At 43.3% G+C, this 20144-nt stretch overlaps 1 protein-coding gene across 1 annotated transcript; it reads right to left on the bottom strand.

Annotated features, from left to right (window-relative positions):
- Window positions 1-9285: 9285 nt before the first annotated feature.
- Window positions 9286-16256, bottom strand: LOC121046793. Its single transcript, XM_040501433.2, has 3 exons — window positions 16211-16256; window positions 12105-12299; window positions 9286-9383 (listed from the first exon to the last, which is right to left on the bottom strand). The coding sequence occupies exons 1-3, from the start codon at window positions 16254-16256 to the stop codon at window positions 9307-9309; spliced, it is 318 nt and encodes a 105-aa protein (XP_040357367.1). The 3' UTR covers window positions 9286-9306.
- Between the last annotated feature and the right edge of the window lie 3888 nt (window positions 16257-20144).

The following is a 20144-nucleotide window of genomic DNA, read 5'->3' as shown; positions in this document are numbered from 1 at the left end:
TTTGCAATTCTCGGAGCGAGAAGGAAGCGAGAGAGGCTGCGCCAAGGCGCTCGTTGCTAGCAATGGGAGGCGAGAGGAGGAAAGGCGCATGGAGCAACAGAGTTGCAACAGAGCGGGCGCCTGCTCTCTTGCAGGCAACACTGGCGCATATCCTTTCTCTAATCCTCTCCCTCAGGCGCCGCCATTAAATTGCAAACACTCTCCAGGTTTTGAGTTGCGCCCACCCTCACTACAGCCTCCCTAACTGTAGCACTATATAGCTCCTACGGACAGAGTAGCGCACGCAATCCTATGATCCGCGTGTTTAGCCGACAACATGGCCGACAGAGCAGCTCAGCGCGAGTCACGTGGTACTCAGGGTTCCAGGAGGCGGCCCGCCCTATAGGAGAACACATGGAGATCGACTCAACACGACTGATTAAAAAATAAACGCCAAGTTAACACTGTTCAAAACTAGTCTGTCGTGAAGTTGGTAAAACACTAAACACTATATCAAAGTTTTAATAATATTGGATGCGTGTGGAAATTTTGAGAAGGCAATTTCCAAGGCAATGGCGTTTGAAGCAGACGATTGTTCTACGCAGCGGAGATGGACTTTATGGATTGGCCGGAGCGGGTCACGTGAACGGTGTGACGTCGCCGCGTCGTCTGCTGCCAAATGCTGCTCAGGCAATTAAAAAAAAACACGTTATTACATGGCACACAACTTAGCGCAAATTATTGTAACCTGTTTTTTTATTATGTCAAAAATTATTGTCGTACCCTACATCCCCATAATAATCAAGAAGCACCGAATTTCTCGCGTTCCCCATGCATTTGTGGCCGGAGTTGGAACCCCCGGTCGTTCGCCGCTAGTCGCCGAGAGATGGCGTTCTAAATTGCGCTACTCTGCTCCGAAGGGGCTATGTAGTGCTCTAGGCAGCACCATAGAAAGCGGGATGCATGCGTCCCTTAGCCGTTGCCAAACACTTTTGCGTATATCACGAACTGGGACGTGTATGTCCCACTGTCTTACGAAGGGCTAGAGTATATGCTTCCGTGTACGCCTCCCTTGAGTGAAGTTCTCCCATCGTCATACTTCGCACAAATATATTCGTTTTTGCATTTTCAAGAAACACAAGGCGTGTTGAAACTTTCAAGCACATTCAAGGGGCCTTGAAAGGCGTTTATCAAAATCCCAAATATTCAAATATTTAAAAGAGCTGTATAAGCCCTGTATAGTTGTTGGGCCTTGGTTTCCACCGTGGCTCTTCTTATGACACACCTGCTCTGCGAGATTTTTTGCCCCTTACGATACTTCCGCACCGCCTGCAATTGTTTGGCCTAGAGCTTTAGTAGGGGAAGGTCAGAATTAGAAGCGTCTTCTGCGACGTTTTGTTTTCATTATGGCTGTTTCCAGAACGCTGTTGAGGAGGATTTCGATACTGGACTCTTCGAAGTTGTCTCTCTTTAGGGCTTCTCTAAATATGCCCCTGTGAATGGTTTTAGTCACTCGTGTCTTTTTTAGGGACAAAGCTCCTTAGGGTCTAGCCTTGTCCGTCTGTCCGTCCGGCCGGCCGGCCGGCGTCCGTGCTCACATAAAAAGAAAAAAAAATGTTTGCGCAGTCGACAGGATTCGAACGTGTGCGGGGAGACTCCAATGTATTTCTAGACCATCGCTTTAACCACTCGGCTACGAGTGCGGGACGAGTGGGGGGCTCTGAGATGTGGTAGTAACTCAAGAGCTGGGGTTTCTGTCATGGATGAAACGTTGCATGTAGCCGCTCAACGTCTATATAGGAGAGGGCGCTCGGGTCAAATGCGTGTATAATCGCGTTAAACTTTGCATGCATTGGCTCAACGTTTATAGACGAGAGGGAGCTGCGGTCCAATGCTCAAATGCGTATATAACCACGTTCCATACCACACATTCTCTTTCTGACATGGACCGTTGACTTAAGCGGTGGAGATGCGTTCCCACGGCTTCTAGTGGATCCAAGCTAATCCGCTAGGAGAACCACTGGCTCTGCATTTCACCGACCATAAAGCAGTAATAATGATGTCGAAACGCACCCATGAACAATGAAATCAGTATCATCAGCACCACCAGAGCTTCGCCCCAATCAACATCATTCACCAAGTGGAGATGCGGTCATTTTTCTTGTCCTTGATCTTCCTTAAGGGCGAAGCTTAAAAAAAGGACATCAAATAGTCGCTGCCTCCTTTGCCCGAGATGCACTTCCATTTTTGATGTTGTGTGTATTCATTTGGGGTTCACTACAAGTTTGGTGTGGTGTCTTGCTCGGCTTCACTTTTTTTCACCTTGGTTTCTTTGGTGTATGCCAATTTCAAGTGGAATGCGTGCATACCGCTTGTTAGATCTTCTGCACCTGGTGAAGCGTGTGATTAGCCCTATTTTGGGTGTTGGAGGCTTGAAGTCTCCTCCTTAGTGTTTCTGTTCTCGCGGGTATAGATCGTGGAGGTTCGCAATTCATCTGTGGTTTCGTGTTTTATTCTTGCCTTTGAGTGGACAGTACGCACTAAAAAAGAGGAATGTAGCCCCTTACACCCCTTGTCACATATACGACACCCCAAACTTTCAGTTCGCCGTACAGCGCGCTGACGTCAAACTGACGGCACCAACTTTTACGAGGGGCATGGGACGGTGCAATGTAAGATATTAAACAGCTAAAGTACAATTCAAAAAGTACACAAAAAAACACTGATGTTTAACAGTAGGGCCTAGAAAACCCCGATTACGTTTTTTACACCCAGTTACACCTACTTTTTTCTTTATTCTTAATTCAGAGATTACCCCGCAGTGCCCGAGGGCGTTACAGCAGTGGGGTTACAATGCTGAAGAAAACACATCTTCATTTTCACTGCCCACTTGCAACTCCGACAGCCCATTCCACTCTCGCATCGTTTTAACAAAAAAAAAAAAAAAGAGTTGTCGTACATGCTCGTCCTGGCGTGGTACTCTCTACTTTTGAAAGCATGATCGTTTCGTTTAGAAATATAATATGGTTCTTTTAAATAAGTTTCACTGTTAATTCCTGTTTTATTTTTAAATATCAAAAACAGAAACTTAAAACACAATTTTTTACGGCGGGCTGAGAGGTTCCGAATTCAGTTCAGTCTTCATTTGAGTACAGCTGTCTCTCCGCCCTTACCGTCCCAGAACAAACCTAGCAGCTCTATTCTGTATTTTCTCTAGTTTGTTTATTAATGTTTTTTCTTCCCGGTCCCAGACGGGACAGGCATATTCCGAAATCGGCCTAACACATGTTAAATACGCGGTTTTCTTTAAGTTAGGAAGTGAACATTTTAGGCTTCGTTAAGTGCCAGCCCTGCCAGCCTTTACAATTGTTGTAAGTTTGAACTCCGACTCGGAGCTCGGGAAGTCAAGAAGAGAAGAAAAAAAAGGAAAACCGACAACGAGATGGCGACAAATCTCACGTGGTACGGCGCAGCGTAAAAACGTATACAGACAGGACGAAAAACTGAGCACACAAATGAAGAGAAAAGAGACAAGTACAAGGAAAGCACTTGCATGCTCGAGTAATCTCAATGGGCTCCAGACGGACTGAGAATGCCCGTGGCCTCACGCGATGTTTACTCCAGCTCGGGGCGAACTTGAGCAAGACGAGATGTCCGCCGCCGCCATCGACCATCTGGGGGTGCGAAAAGCGGACGGGAAAAGAAGCGGAATCTGAAACGTACGTCGGAGGAGGAGGAGAAGGAAAATCACGGGACGACCCGTGATTTCATCACGGGACGACGGGTACTCAAAGGGAGATCGAAAAGGAACGCCACGAAAGACGCCACGCAAAGAACTCTTCTCTGTTTTAACGAAGCTTGAAGGGGCACTGACACATCAAAATCATATTTTTTTTTTTTATTATCCGAAACGATTGAAAACGATGCCGGGACATTACCCTCAAAATTTGAAATTTGGGAATTCAGTATTCGTGAAGTAAAAAAACAATTTCCAAATGCCGAATTCGAAGTTCCCGCGCGATCGGCGCCGGTGCCTTGACGTCAAAAATCGCGGAGACCTGAGAGTCGACTTTCTTTCACCACTCCCTGCTGTTGCCATGGCGACCCAAAGCGAGGAGGAAAGGAGCGAGCGCCGGCGTTACGGCGGACCGGTTTCGAGCGGTGTCGCCTGTTTTCCGTTGGAGGATACAAATCCAGGAGACGGCACAACAACGAACTCCCGATTTTTGGTATTTCAAAAAGAAGGGCCGTAGTGCGTTCGCAATTGCGTTAAAAAACATGTTTTACGATTGCCGTAATTAAATGTTATAGAGATGTCGCCTACAAAGCTTCTAAATTTCCTGATTTTTGACGTCACCGATCAAAAGAAGCGAGGAGGCGAGAGGCGGGAAAATCAAACGCCAAAAATAAAAAGGCGCGCGCGCGCTCGGGAAAATTTTTTTTCGCGATGCGGTTTTTTTTGCGTGTCTATGACTGCAACTTGCATCGTTTTAGACAATAAAAATAAATACGACCTTTGGGGTGCCAGTGCCCCTTTGAGTTGTAGATTTAGACTAATAAACAGTTCGTATTGGGTTAAACCTTGCGGTTGTCATTTAACAACAGCCTGATCGGACGTCGAGATTTCAGCTGCTCGTCAGACCATGGCCAGGCGGTGGAATGGATCCTCAATCCTTTGGGGGGCGTGCTTGTTGGTTTAGATCGTGAAACTTCCAGAATTCTGTTCGCCTTGCAACGTCAAAATGTTGAAAAAGATTTTTCGTGTGAAGCCAGCCTCAAACAAATCAGTTTGCTACATTGTTACAGGTTTGTCACCCGTTTTTTTTTTTGTTTTTTTTTAATAGTGATTTAGAACTGTTGTGGAAAACACCAGTGCCCACCGCCGAGCACAGCACCTCATGTGGCAAGCACCAGCAAAAAGGTGCGAAAGAGGGTTAGCAGATAAGGCCCACCATGTAATAGATGCCACGAGCCCGACAACCCACAGGACCACGTATTGTATGCAATGAATCAGTTGTCGTCGTTAACCTGTCTCGACCACGACATGCCGGCAGCGGTGGGATCGAGTGTTGCCCATGAGAAGAACAAAGGCTATATCAGAATCATAGGAGACGAGTGAACATTGCAGTATGCGCTCCTGCTATTTGTATTGCAGCCAAAAACAGCTTGTCAGCTACCCTTGAATAGACCCTTTTCAAAAGTGTGCACCAGCTATACTATGTTCACCCTGCCGGACCAATCAGCTGCCTCCCTCTTATCCCCCAGTGATGTGATTGCTGCGCCAATTGTGCCAAACTGTGCCTAAGAGCTTATTCTGCTACACTTGCTACATTTGATCAAAATGTGAGGAATTTGCACCAACATTGCACCAGAAGTTAAGTTCAATTAAATAATACTGAAAATATAACAGCTGCAGGCCTCGCTGCCGGGGCGAATCATTAGTGTAGGCTCGTGCAGGTTTTCAGGACTTTCGATAATCGTCTCAAATAACATACTATTCGATTTGATTTCGCACCAAGCACTGACAGTGCTCAGAAGTTTCACAACAAGTCTCGTGTTCGTGGTCTGTTCTGGTGAGTTAGTTAGCTTTGTTGAAGGAGCTCCTCACCGCGTGGTGTAATGCAGTGGAGCAAGAATTGCAAATTAGGCGTCGCTATGTTGCGTGTCTTGCTTCGCCGCAGCACACCCGCGTACCAAGGGGAAAGGTACTCCTCCAGAGCGAGACGGGGTGCAAGAAGGTATATATGGACTCTTGTAGGCTTATTTTTTATGGTTCTCTTTTTGTCTGAATTAAGAGTTGCAGTTTTGTTACAACCCCCCTTAGAACTTGAAGGACACATAAATCTAGGTGCTCAAAATGATTGTATTTTAACATTTTTTCAGTGGGATTTCGTACCTAAAATAATCATCCACTGCAGTTTGTGCTGTTCTTCATCAGTCGTCGTCTTGTTGCCGTGTCTGGTGCTTCCACAAGCAACTAAACAGCTGGTGTTTGTTCTCCTAATATTTGCCATCTCTCCTCACATTTGCAGGGATATAAATGATAATGAAGTGTGCAGTTGTGCTCCAAGAGCTCTTTTTGCTCCTCCAAAATGAACTTTTGGCTGCTCAAACAGCTGCTCCAAAATGGCTATGATCAATCACATCACTGCTTTTATCACCTGACCCAACTCTTTGCGGGTGGGTATGGCCGGGGGTGTGATGATGCGGCAAAAGAGAGGCGTATGACTAATCTAACGAGGACGTAGCTTCCACCACAGTCTCAGCTGCAGCACCAATTATCGAAGTCTGCCATAATTTGGGCACACACTGTGGCTGATGTTGCTTGATGTTACAAAGAAAATTGCCTCATTTCAATTAAGCTTATGCGAAATTGCTTGGTAGTCTGACAACTCTGACAGCCTCACTGTTTTAATGTTAGCAAGCGTTGTCGGTACTGAAGCACGGTGGAGGGCAGTGTTTGATGGCGCGGCAGCTGTGTTTTCCGCATTCTGACCATGGAACGGGGATGAACAGTTTAAACAACCTACCGCAACTGTCTGATGAAACTTTCGGAGGCCTGTGCACACGCTGGCGACAACCCGCAGTATGTAGGCTTGTACAGCAAAGGCGAAGGACTTGCTCCGCTGCTTCGACGAGGTTGTTGCCAGCGTGCACAGACCTCCTAGAGCTTCATCAGACAGTTGCGGTAGGTTGTTTAAACCAGGGTGTCGAACCGTAACCGAACCGAAACAAAAACCGGAACAGAACCGTTATTTTTAGCCGAACCGGAACTGAACCGAACCGAAATCTTCGCCGCCATCTTGGAACTGAACCGGAACCGAACCGAAAAAAATATAACGGTAACCGGTTCAAAACGGTTCAAGGTAATATATTTTTTTTCTTTGCTAGTATCACAAAATGAACATATGGGAATAAACAATTGGCGGCTGTATTTCTATCTGTTGATCGAATCGTCATATACATAATTGCAACGTATGATAAATTGTGGGTTTTCATGGCACCTTTGTTGGCACTATGATTAACCATGTGTCAAGTTGTCACGTGACGTCATGGTGTCAATACATGTTGCCAAGTAATGTCACGTGGCCTCGTGGCGTCGCGTAACTCACTGCGTTATATCGATTTAATTTGAGGAAGTAACTAGATGTATTAACCTTGTTGACAGCATGACGTAACATGACATCACGATTTCGCTCCGAGAGTCAAGTGACACCGTGACGTAAGCGATTTTCATAACCCCTAGTCGAGTGCTCGGGTTCATGACAATCAGCAAGGCCAAACATTCAGGTAACGGCTCATGTCAATTAGATATGATAATCAATAGCCCAACACTAACAATATCTGAAGCTCAGCCCAAGCTTTTGCTTTGCAAACCCTTGCAGCCTAGGGCATGACGGTGATGAACACTGGCGGTATATAATTAGGGTCAGATCACGTGGCCGCTTGTTCAAATTGCGAGTTGAGGAGATATCGACAGCTGTCTGTGTACTTTATTTTTTCTGCATCTGTTATTAGGGGAAAACTAATGGATATTTCCGCAACCTATCAACGTTACGGGTTATTTTTTAACACTATTTATTGAAAGTACAAAAAAAAATGCCGCAAGACCAATTTTACATTATTGAGGCATTGAAACATTTTTTCGTTGTCGCTGAAGTATATCTGAAAGATGTCCCTGAGAATAGAAGTTTTGAAATGACTAAATAAAATGACGATGTTCAATATGTTCCTAACTTAGGAACCTAAAATTAGAAGGAAAAAAAAACAGTTAAAACGTGTACCATTCAAAGCTTTACTAAGAAAACGTATCAGAATTGGTACAAAAATTGTGCCATCAATTACGACCCACTGTATCGAAAATGATACGCAGAAATTTGGAGCAATGTTACTAAGCGGACAGGACTCAAAAACAACAGCGAACGGAATAATGTGGTTGCGCAACACTTTCTGAGCAAAAAAAAAAAAAAAAAAAGTGCCGAATATAGGACGGCTTATTGTTTTTCGAGTAAAATGACACCGACGGTATGCCTTCGAGCCCTTCGAGCGAGCTGCTGCGTGCGGCCATCTTGCTCTAGCTGTCAGCGGCAGCCTGGCGGGGCCTTGCTGAACTACCCAAATCGGAAAACTCTGTCAGCGTATCAAAACCGATACTGCAGGCTTTGGTCTTAGAAATAGAGTTATTACAATAAGAACGCTATGGTCTCAGCTTTACGCAATTTATTGTCACTTTTTGAGTTATCAAACTCCACGTAGCAAATATGATACGCTGAGCTTTGTGGGGTATTTAACAACACAAGACTAAGAATTATGTTACCTTTAGCCGATTACTGACTAGGAATGCAGATAATATTGTAACCTTTGCTGCTATTTCACGCGCGGAACGAGCATGAGGCGACATGGCATTAGTAAGCTTATCACTGCGTGAATATGAAACCGAAACTGATCGGGAGCATGCCATGTGGTGTTACTTTAGCCGATTACTTTCATATCATGTTGCCTTTCGAAGCGTTAGATTAAGAGAGGTGTCTAGCCGGCCAATCTAAATACTCAGAACAACTGTATACTAATAATACTTGCAGATACTTTTTGTATTCATCAACTAAACAGCGGCAGTCACTTGCCTAATCCTTGTCAGAACCGGGTAGGGCATATATACAAATCGGGTCGGTAGGGTGGTCAGAGTAGAGAGTCGCGGTGCTGTTGTGTTGCAGTTGCTTGTGCCTTGTACTGTTCATATGTATATGCCCGTAAAAGCGTTCGGTATTGTGGTTGGTGTGTGTTGGCGCATGAGTTGTCATAGGTGCAGTACACATCGCGACACTGTTAGCGCGAACACGACATCGGAGCATTTTCGCATTGTACTTGTAAATAGCATTTGCGAGTACAAAAGTTTATAGCTTATATTATAGAACTAAATGAGCTCTTTCCCTAGCAATAATAACTTGGATGACATCCCTTGGTTTCAAAGAGAAAAACCGGCGATCGCTTGTTCGCGCTAACAGTGTCGCGCTCTGTACGTACGTAGTTCAAATGATCCGATTAAAAAAGGGGTCAAACTAACGAAAGCTTACTTTAACCAATATGCACGAAGCAGCATTCCACGAAAAAAAGATCTCACCACTAAATACATCGGTTTTGCCTCCTCTTTAAATTTTTTATAGACACATTTATACAACATTGATGTCAGGGTGACGTGGAAAGCCTGGGGTGACAACATAGTGAACCAGGACATAAAGCCAAGGGTTGCTGTGAAGAACCTGGTCATTGCTCTGTGAAAGGGCAGTGTCCTTCGGCAGAGGACTCTGACCGAAGTGGTGTCGAGAGTCAGTCCTTACAAGGACAGCAGGTCGGCTTTGACGTCCGAGGAGGGTTCACTGAAGCAGGGGTCCCAAGAAGGTGTCCTAAGAGGCAAGTGAAAATTATCTCAGGTAATCGTAACCTAAGCAGTTATTTGAAAAATCTTCTCAATCAAGTCATTATCTTCACAGCTAGTTGGTATTATACTGGGAGTTCACAATGTTTCGGCGGTCTTTGGAAGGACCGCGTAAAACTGACTGGATTGAGCACACAGGTGTTACATAATGGTGAAATCTTTCAGTAAAGTTATGGGAAGATTAGGTAACCTCAGTAAAACACAAAAGCTTTATTTTTTTATACTTTACATGCAAACACCATTTTTTTTTGTGCCACTGGCCTTTATTTTGGCTGTAAGAAGTGAGAAATGCGTAGGGCATATCCTTTTTATTCCGGTCATTTGCAGTTGCAATACATGCCACAGTAACCCTTAATGATATCTGATGTCTTCACCAAAAAAAAAAAGGGCTATGCGAAATTTTTTTATTGTAGGAAAAACAATTCTCTTTTTTCTTCTTCTTTATGTCCTGGTCTTTGAAATGCTGAAGCCACCGCTTTCAGGCATGCCCTTGTAATAAATAAATCATAGCTCAATATGCCCATTTATCTGGTCTCTTCGATGTGCACATGGAACAATGTGAAATCCCAGTACGTATTGTGAAAAAGCCACCTTGCAGAGCGAAACAGCGCTCTTGGCAGTTTGATCTATCGGGGGACGCTTCAATGTAACCAGATTTTTTGCTATGCATTTTTATTGCAACTACTAGTCTGTTCTCAAAGAGTTTGATAGAAGAGATAGTTCTATATAATCGGGTTGGACATTATACAGGGTGTGCCATTTTAATTCGAACATAATTTTTTTAGAAAAGGGGGCGAGAGTTACGTGGATGCCTTTTTCACTGTGTATTTGTGGGGCTCGGCGGACATAGATAAGGGGATAACACTCACAATATTTTGACTAATTAACCAAGATTTGGTAATTAACTTTTTAATTATTGATTTTATAGGGCATGTCGCAATTGCAATTTTAAAGTGCGTCATTATTAAAGGTTATTCCTAATGAAACTGTTCATGACGGTGATGTGGCATGTGATTTAAATGAACATTTGTTTAAGCCTTACGTCTACAAGCTGTGCTCCTTTAAATATTTCGTCATTGCATATTTTTCAGAATGCCTAGTGATGAAGCTCCGTGGCCAAAAACATCATGCGGATGTCATCGGTCTAATGTCGACGACAGCAAAAGTGTACTACATACCGTGAGAAAAAATAAATGACCGGCGAAAGCGAGAGAAATGAAGAGCCAAGCAGTAAATAAAGATAGAACCAGCCGGCTCTTGGCCATAATCTGCAGTGAAATACTGTGTCAAGCATGCATTCCCCCACAGGATCCCACACAGATTGCCCACATAGCATGGGGTTATGAAACCCCATGGGTTACCCACACCACTCCCACAGGACTCTGGTCCTACACAGCTCCAATAGGATCTCTGCAGGACCTACACAGCTCCCATAGACTTACACAGACTGTGTGGGGCTCAGTCTTGGGTAAGTTATTTTTAAAAAGTAATTCGTTACAGTTACTTTCAGAAAAAAGTAGCGAAGCTACCGTTGCAGTTACCGCAACAAAAGAGTAATTTGTTACAGTTACAGTTACTTTTAAGAAGTAACGACGTTACTTTTCAGTTACTTTTCTATAACACCAAAAAATAGGAAAAACTAGTTAACGCCCCTCACCAAGCTTTATTGCATAAAATAAACAGTACGTTTTTACTTCATATTGTAACTTAGCAGAAGTTGCGTCTCAAAAGTAGTGTTTGTAAGTTTCCACGCCCGAGTTGTGGCGCAAATCAAAATACGAAACATGCGCAGTGTGGAGTTCAGGCGCTAATCAAAATACGAAACATGTGCAGTGCCCTCCGCGTGTATTGTTGTTTCACGGTTGATTCACCCGATTAAAAAGCGTTTTCACACAAAAAAGAAAAACCACAGAATAAATAGTGCTTCAAGACACTAAGATGTAAGTGTTCAGTCACAAAGTACAAGCGCGTGCGTGAATATAACTAGATTTTTTTCATGATATCTACACGTGGCTATTTTCGGGTCGTGATTCGTGAGAAAGAACGTATTCACAAGTTTGTGCAAGGCCAACGTGACACTCGAAATGTCGGAATAGACGATTTTAAAAGTGCAAGGAAAATCTAAATTGTACTCCAATCAGTGATATATATTATTCATTAAACACTGGAAAGTAACGACAAAAGTAACGTCGTTACTTTCATCGTTACCTCAGAAAAAAGTAATAGAACTACAGTTTCAAGTTACATTTTAAAAAAGTAACTCGTTACAGTTACAAGTTACCAAAAAAGTAACGAAATTACAGTAACGCGTCACTAGTAACGCGTTACTACCTAAAAGTGGTGGGGACCCATGGGAACCTATACACCCACACAAACTCTGTGGGGACCCACACACCCAAACGAACTGTGCGGCGACCCATAGCAACCCGAACACCCGCACAATTTCTGTACACCCACAGGGTTTCATAACCCCATGGGTCTGTGTGTTTTTGGAGCAGGGCAAAAACTATAGAGCATGGGTTTGATTTTTAGAATGTTTCTATTTACGACGTATCACACATTTTTTATCAGTTTAGAAAAATTGAGTTCAGTTCAGGTGCTCATATCATATAGCTTCTTTGACACAGTTCAGTTGCTTGTACCGTATATAAAGTATGCCACGGATTTAAGCAACGGCGATGACGCTTACCGCATTCCATTTCACAGTCGTCCGAAGATTCAAAGCAGTTCTGTGAAGGACTACAGCTCCCTGACGTCATAACTGCTTCGCAGTGATTGAATCGGGGATTAAAAGTCCATCCGGGTATAACGTTTCCTCCTCTGCCATTTCCATAACCACCATTGTACCGGGGTTCACATTTCGCTTCTGCTGTTGTCAAGAGCCCTGTAACATCAACCATATATGAGATTAACTAGCTTTAATTATAGATACGTAGACATAAAAAACACATTACTGAAACGAACCGTCATAAGCCCCGTCGTTCTTAACGTAATAGAAACTTACATGTTCAGAAACGCAGGATGTGGCGAGTTCCTATAGCATCCGATTATCGCTCCGCAACCATTGAGATTGCGACATTCGGCGGATTATATGCCGAAAAACAAACTGTGAAGCAAAAAGCGTGAACATAATGGAACAGAAAGTCAGGCTGCAAACAAGCTAATGAAGGTTAGACATCGAGCCAAACGCAACACGAGTCCAGTCTGAGACTTTGTTTGCATGGGCGCTTGTGTGTTTGTGTGCGTGCGTGCGCGTATATGTGTGTGATTGTGTGTTGTGTGTGCGTGTGGTCTTTTGATTTCTGAATTCTCAGGGTTGTGTTACTTATAACATAATATGCCACATTCGGCGTTTCTTGAGCTGTCTGATTCTGCGCCGAGAAGCTGATGGAGAGGAAAGGGCGAGAGCGTGCGGGTAAGTGAGAGCGCCGAGCTCTGACTGGAATGATTAGTGGGTAGACGCAAAACTAGCTGCCTTCAACTGTACCAACGTTACTAAAACACTCAGTTGGGAAACTCCCATAGAGACAGCCCTAAAAATATGGCCCCAATCTGTCTCCGAGCACCGAGCTAATGACGAACACAACGCCACCATTTCTCCCGCAGCGGCCACTCGAGAAACTGCACGTGACTTCTATTTTTGGCTTTGACAGGGGTGAACCTCCGTCTCCCCGGCGGACGCGCCGCGTTGAACTACTGAAGTTAAAATGCACCTAGGTCGGGACGCGCTACCTGAAAGGCCCGCTGAGGCATGGTTTTATAAAAACAATATTAATTGTTCCGCAAAACCTTGCGAACTAAAGATGATAAAAACATAACGCGCCCATCATTTGGTACTAAACTCCAATAAATTTCATACAAAAAGAGTCTTTTCCATTTGTTTTTACGCAAAAAACAGACTTTCAAAAAGCTCAAGGTGACCACAGTACAGACAAATCATAAAGCGTGGCGCTGTTGTCGCATTTAGCTCGGTCTCGGTGGACGCCAGCGGCCCAGGTTTCGACGGCGAGTTTCCCAACTGAGTGTTTTAGTAACGTTGATCTGTACTCATACTCTGAACGCGTTGGATTGCCGAACGCCGGCGTCTTGCGTTCCGCGTTCGCGTTCCAACATGTTCGAAAAATCAATATGCACAAAGGGAGCTAGCATTACGTCTACCCCCTAATCATTCCAGTCAGACGCCGGCGTTCTGACGTCTTCACGTGCTCTCGTCTCCCCTACTCCCTCAATTTCTCTGCGCATAGCTCCTCGACGCATCCGACGCATAGCCCTCCGCATTTAGAGCACTGATACGTACGACGGAGCAAATATATCACGTGGTTTTAACAGGCTCGTGATTGGACCTGGTGGCCTGTAGCATTGGGCTTAAGTCCATCCAGGATGAGACGGAGTAGAATAACCTTTTTTCAGTATTTTTTTTTATAACATCTTTTGCATTCGTTGGGGACGATTATGAACTCTGCGTCCTGGCAGGTCTTCATCCCAAACTTCAATAATGCAAACTGAAGGTTTTTTTGTTATTTTTTGGCAAAGCACGGTGAAGTTGTTTATTTTTAACTTACAAATGCTTTAAATTTCCATACATTTTTCTGTCGTTAATTGAGTTTTAGAAAACATTCTTCTCTCATTTTGTTGGATAACAATCAAAGGCACCATTGTAGTTTTGGTTTCCTCCCTTGAGATAAACTTACTAGTTCTCTATCGTGATTATTGCAACTTTAAAAAAAAATCAAAGGCGGTCCTGTACCCATTTACTTTGATACACATCCTGGGGCTCTACACTCGCCAAACAAAAAGTTGTTGCCGAAAGCTTGCGGAGTGCTCCGATCGGACGCCGGCGACAAAGGCGCAGAATCATCGTCATGATAGTCTATTCATCCGTGAACTTCGGCCCTGACTTTGAGTTTGACGAGTTTAGGGCCCCTAAACTTTATAAGCTTAATAAAATCACCAGCGGCCCCACGTTTAATATTTTGATAATTATAATGAAGAAGTGAATGCTCCCAGTTAATAAAGTGTACATGACTAACTTTTTACAGGGTTCATGCAAACAGAAGTGTTGCATTCTGGAGGAGAGGCACACAATTTAAAAGACTAACTCAAATGAAGAAAATGAAAACCAACAATTATACGAAATAAAATTCGAAGAAGGAAAAAAGTCATAAAGATAAAGTAAATATCTGGATATATTTGGTAAACTTGGGATACAAAATGCACTGTCCTTTAAAGAAGAAACATGCTACGCGTATAGTTAAGGGGTGGGGACTAGGGAAATGATGCAAACATAGAATTACTTTTTTACATTTTTAAAAACATTTGCTTTTGCATATAGTCTGTTGCAGGATAAGATCTGCGAAAGAGGCGTGCGCTCCACTCATTGTCTTGATGCACATTTAAATTGGAGCTTTATTTTAATTTTATGTATTGTTCCAATCATATCTCTAGATCACCATATGAAAGGATCGTATGGAATCATTTGTGATTTTCCTTTTCAATTTACGATCTACAAGTCAATTTGATTTTCGGCCATGCTCGTTTGCCATACCATTCCTCTCTTTTGCCGCAGAGTCATATCAGAAGCATAGAAATCAGGCGCACTTCAGCCGAGAATTATTTGACTGCTGCGCATACTATGTGTATAGTATAGGATAATTGTGTGCAATCATCTAGATTGTAAAGTAATTTGAGCAAACACCTTGAGTTATGTTGTTTTGTATGGGTCTTATCTGAAATTTTGAGACATCGGTCATACAGGAAATAAAAAAATCTCAATAAGGAATATTGAAATGTTTGGCCCTGTACCATGCTTTTTTTTACATCTGAACCTTATGACGCTTTTGTGCCGAGGAAAGTATAGAGGTGCCATTTTTCTTTGCAATTCTGGGGTAGATCCTCACTCCAGCTCTAATGTTTTAACAAACTCTAGTCATCTTTATGGCAATAAAAATGAATTAAACAACTTTTATTCAAAGTCAACTTGTTCGTTTAGTTGCAGGGTGATTTTTATAAAATATAATGTTGTAAATGTGATTGTGTACGTCGGTCAACGTAAAAGGGCAGAAACGACGTAAAAAACGACATTTGTCGTGACAAAGATTTGTGTATGGCACTGTAATGCTACAACATTCAGTTAGAATGCTTGACGATATAAATGGTTCAATTATAGAATACGCTTAAAAGTCAGAGTGTATTATGTCCTGAACAAGAAATGACCACACGCATTAATATCATGCTGGTCAAGTACATAGAAAAGAAAAAAAGACGAGGAAAAAGTGGATAGTAAACAAAACAAGTTACAAGAACCAACTAATCTTCATCGCTGCTATGATCCAACATCAAATGTTACAAGAGTAATGGTTGACAAAAATTACATAGTTCTTCCTTTCATTCGACAAATTCTACATTCAAAATAATGCCCAGCAGAACCGTAACAGCGGGGATGGAAATAGCCGCGCAAATCATCGTACCCACGCCAACACAGGTATTTGATTACAGATAAACCCACCGAATAAATAAATGACAAAAAACTATGTTTCTGAACTAGAAATTTCCATACGCTTCAGTATTAGGGTGATAAATTAAATATAAAAAAGGGGAAAATGGAAAATAAACAAATCAAGTTCCAAGAGCCTACTCATCCAGCTAGCTACTTTGATTCAACATCAAATGTTACAAGAGTAATGGCTCACAAAAAAATTGCAAGGTATTACCGATTATTTGGCACCCATTCCAGTTCGAAATTAAGGCCCAGTACAACCGCAGCCTCTGGGGAATGGTACAAGATGCACTACGTACCTGTTGTGTGAATAGAGATGACGACGGCAATCAGCAGGAGCTTCATCTCTTATCTTGATTCCTTCTTTATGGAATGGAGTTTCTGCGCAAACTGCTTCGTATTTGAGCGAATTGGTGATTTTATACCTTCGAGACATAGCGTAAGAATCACGTGGGCAATTGTAACAGTCTTCATTTCCGCCGTGATGACGAAAACTGTCAACTGTGATCATTGTTAAAACCCTTCAAGATATAAATGAAAAGTAAAAATAAAACATGAACAATACAACACAAACTTGCAAAGTGCAGCTGCGTTTGTTCGGTCCACCTGTGAACGGTAAAAAAAGCTCACAAAATAAATTAGATACTATCAAGGCTACTTTTTACTTCCGGTTTCTAAGTATTTGTTGCCCGAACGTGTACATATCTAAATACTATATGTTATACTTCAAAATTTAAACGCAGCGAACGTAGCGTTGTGCAAAATATGGGCCTTTAATTGGCCGGCTATGAGGGACGGTATATCTGCGATCAACTTTGTTATGCTCGACGTCGGAGTATAACAGAGCCTTAATACCACCTCGAAATCATGAGGGGGCCTTGTCTTCTATGTTGCATCGTCAGAGCTCGGCCCTTCGACGTCGCTGCGAGCTGCTATTTCTTCCTCACCCTCAGTGCCTCTCCGTGTGGTCAGTGACAAGATAAGAAGCGGAGGGTGCGGCAAATGTTCCTTGCAGCTCATTATCGCTCCATGGCCTACGAGATTCCGGCATTAACCAAAAAGGAGGTCGAACAACCAATCACGAAACAATACGCGGAAATGTAACAAGCCAAAAGGAGAGTGCTTATTCGGGATAGACCAGTGGCGCTCAGGTTTAAAGCAGGGCCCCTGGCGAGGAAAATCGGATATTTGTTTAGGTCGTTTTTCTGTCGTGCGCCGCGTTACATCCTTCCAAGCTCTGTGAAGTATACACCGCATGCAAGCGATTTGACGAGCGACGAGACGAGCGACGGTGACCCGCTCCTCTATCGCTCAGTCAGTCGCGCGACTAGGCACTAATTGCTTCGTAAATCGAAAGACCATTTTTGCTTAACGTTTGCTCCTCCAGCACCTTTATAACCACCATGGTACAGGGGTTTATATGCCACTTTTGCTGTTCCCAACAATCCTTGGGCCACAATTCAAAAATAATGTCTCCGTATGATACAAACCGTATCTATTCCGGACTTGGCTGAACTACAGCATGCCCTTACAAAAAATGTATATCTGGCCAGATCTGAAGTTTTCAGATATGGCGCATATTAAAAATTGGCCACATATAACCTGATATGGTATATCTGCCAGATATAGCCTCATTAATAATGCCGAATATAATCTGATATCCCTGGCCACGTATGAAAATCCCAGATCTGGCTATGTATGGAAATTCCAGATCTGGCCAGGCATATTAAAAGAAGCACACAAGCCTGAACTCAGCACTTTATATCTTTTTATTGTCTACAATTCTCGAAAAATGTGACTCCCCGAAGTGCCCCTACCCGCACTCGAGGAACCGTGGGAAGGGTATTCCTTCAGCTCCCTAGTGATCAGCAATTACAACCAATCCCATGGTTACACAGTTATGAGTTTAATTAGGAATCACATTGAGCAAGCATTCTACAGAGCCCAAAGACCTGTCATATCAATGCCAGCGCTTATGATACTGTGGCTGCGATCCACCTTTCAACATGACTGAGCCGCGAAAATCTGTTGCAATATTATACTCTTGTGATTGTTGTTTTAGTAGGAATCGCTTACAAATCCGAGAAATCAGAACAACCCAAACCAGGATTTAGCCCAAGGTCAGCGGGGCTGTCTATAACATTTTTAGATTTGCTACCTTATTATCAGCGTCTTTGAAACTGCGCCAGAATTGAAATAATGTAAGAGATGTCTGCAGCTCATACAGGTTGAAGGGTGGACAGCATGCACGGCATTGAAAACGCTCACAATGACGAGAAATCTTAATAATCATACGACGCTTGTTCAGGGCGACTCCGAATTACACTCAAAACTGTGTAACCATGGAATTTGTAGAAATTAACGATCACTAGGTAGCTGAAGGAACACTGCTGTTTTGATTTCTCGAGTATGGGGGCCAGGGCGCTTGGGGGATTTACCAAATGGTCTATTCGGACGAAATGTTAACTATTCAAAATAATTTAGCTACATTGAAATCCTCGGGAAATACAGCACGAATAATCCCAAACAAGCTTGCCAAAACTCAAGTTTAGGATAATTTGTGCTAATATTTAGCTCGAGAACAATGAGCCTTTACCGTTTGCTAACAAAGAATTTGATAAACTATCGTTTTATATATGAAAAACCGGCCGCCAGATAAACCTGTATATACGCCAAATTACGACGTATATATCTCAGATAAGGCTGTATATTTGCAAGATAAGGCTGCATATATCCAAAATAAAGCTGTATATACGTTAGATAAGGCTGTATATAGGCCGTATATAATCAATCATATAATGTTTGATATGGCCAAATATGCCCCAGATATATTTTATACGGGAAGACATGTAAAAAGAAAGTATTGAAACAAACCGTCATTCGCACAGTCATCCTCATTTTTTTGGTCACGTTTACAGGCTACAAGGCCTAGAGCGAGGCTATTCCCTAACATTCTATTATCGCTCCGCAACCATCGAGATTGCAGAATTGGGCAAATTGCATGCCGAAATACAAATCACGAAGTAAAACGTGAGAACGTAATTGGGTGCACCCAACGTTTCTCGTGATCTCGGTGATTACAGCTCTTTAACGCCTCCAGGCGGTTGGCTTAACGTCATGAGCCGCCTCGATATGGTGCATTCTGAAACCATATCTCGGTTAATGACCTTGCCCACTCGTCCTCGCGTATCCTCAGGGTATGCGGAGAGGAAGTTGTCCGCTCCTTGCTCAGGAGTTTTGGTGACGTCAGTACGACGCCGAGCTCTTATTGGCCGATTGAAAAACAAAGAAATAGTGGGAAGACCTCAATTCTGGATGCCTTGAGGTCTGCCCATTATTTTTTTCTATCAGCCAATCAGAACTCGGCGTTGTTCTGACATCACCGAAACTCCTGCGCAAGCAGCGAACGACTCGTTCTCCGTATAAAGGAGGATATTCGCAGAAAAACTCAGGGAAAGGAGAAAGCGAGAGCTCTGGAGAAGCGTTGGCTCAGGAAGGAATTATTAGTGGATAGGCCTGGAGTCACTGAATGTCCCCAAAGTACCTATACGCCCAAGTTTCGTTTCAGAACCGAGTCGCGATCCCCAATATGGTGCTGCCCTATGCGGTCGAAGCGTAGCGCCTACAGTGTAGCGTTCGTTCTCGTGTGAGCGCTTCAATACAAGTTCCTGGCCTGTCGTGACACTTTTCCTTTTATTGTTTGTTTTTGCGTGTCTTTGTCCTCGTTGTTTAGTCTCTTTCTCTCGCCTCAAAACATATTGAAGTCGAGTGTCTAGGGCATAGAGTTTGAAGCACAGCACCACCGCAACCGGCACAAGCAAACGAGCCGGCAATCTTCTTTAGTGAGCCAGATTAGCGGCTACTTGATATAAAAGAATCTAGAGAAAGTGAACGCACGAGCCCCAGTCGTGGTATAGCGGAAACGTTTTTATGCTTTCTTTTGTCGTTTTGGGCCGATCCGTTCAATGGCTCACTGATAACTTCCGCCACTGGCTAAACCAGCCAATCAAAACTAGATTCTGTGGAATTGACTTCAGGTAAGGGGACTGAAGGGAATTTGGTACTCTGGGAACATTCAGTGTCTCTAGATATATCTAAAGCTAGCTGCGCATTGCCTTATCCCAGACCATAGCCTCATCTAACCTGACAAAGCCTGGCAGATCGCCACAAGACGCGGCTGCCGAAAGTGAAAAGATAGAGCGGCAGACAACGGATGAGAGGAGAGTGATGTAA

This window comes from Ixodes scapularis, unplaced genomic scaffold (genome assembly GCF_016920785.2).
Source record: "Ixodes scapularis isolate PalLabHiFi unplaced genomic scaffold, ASM1692078v2 PGA_scaffold10__122_contigs__length_95168666, whole genome shotgun sequence".
NCBI lineage: Eukaryota > Metazoa > Arthropoda > Arachnida > Ixodida > Ixodidae > Ixodes > Ixodes scapularis.
The sequence above is the reverse complement of the archived record's forward strand: the minus strand, read 5'-3'. Positions and strand labels throughout refer to the sequence as shown.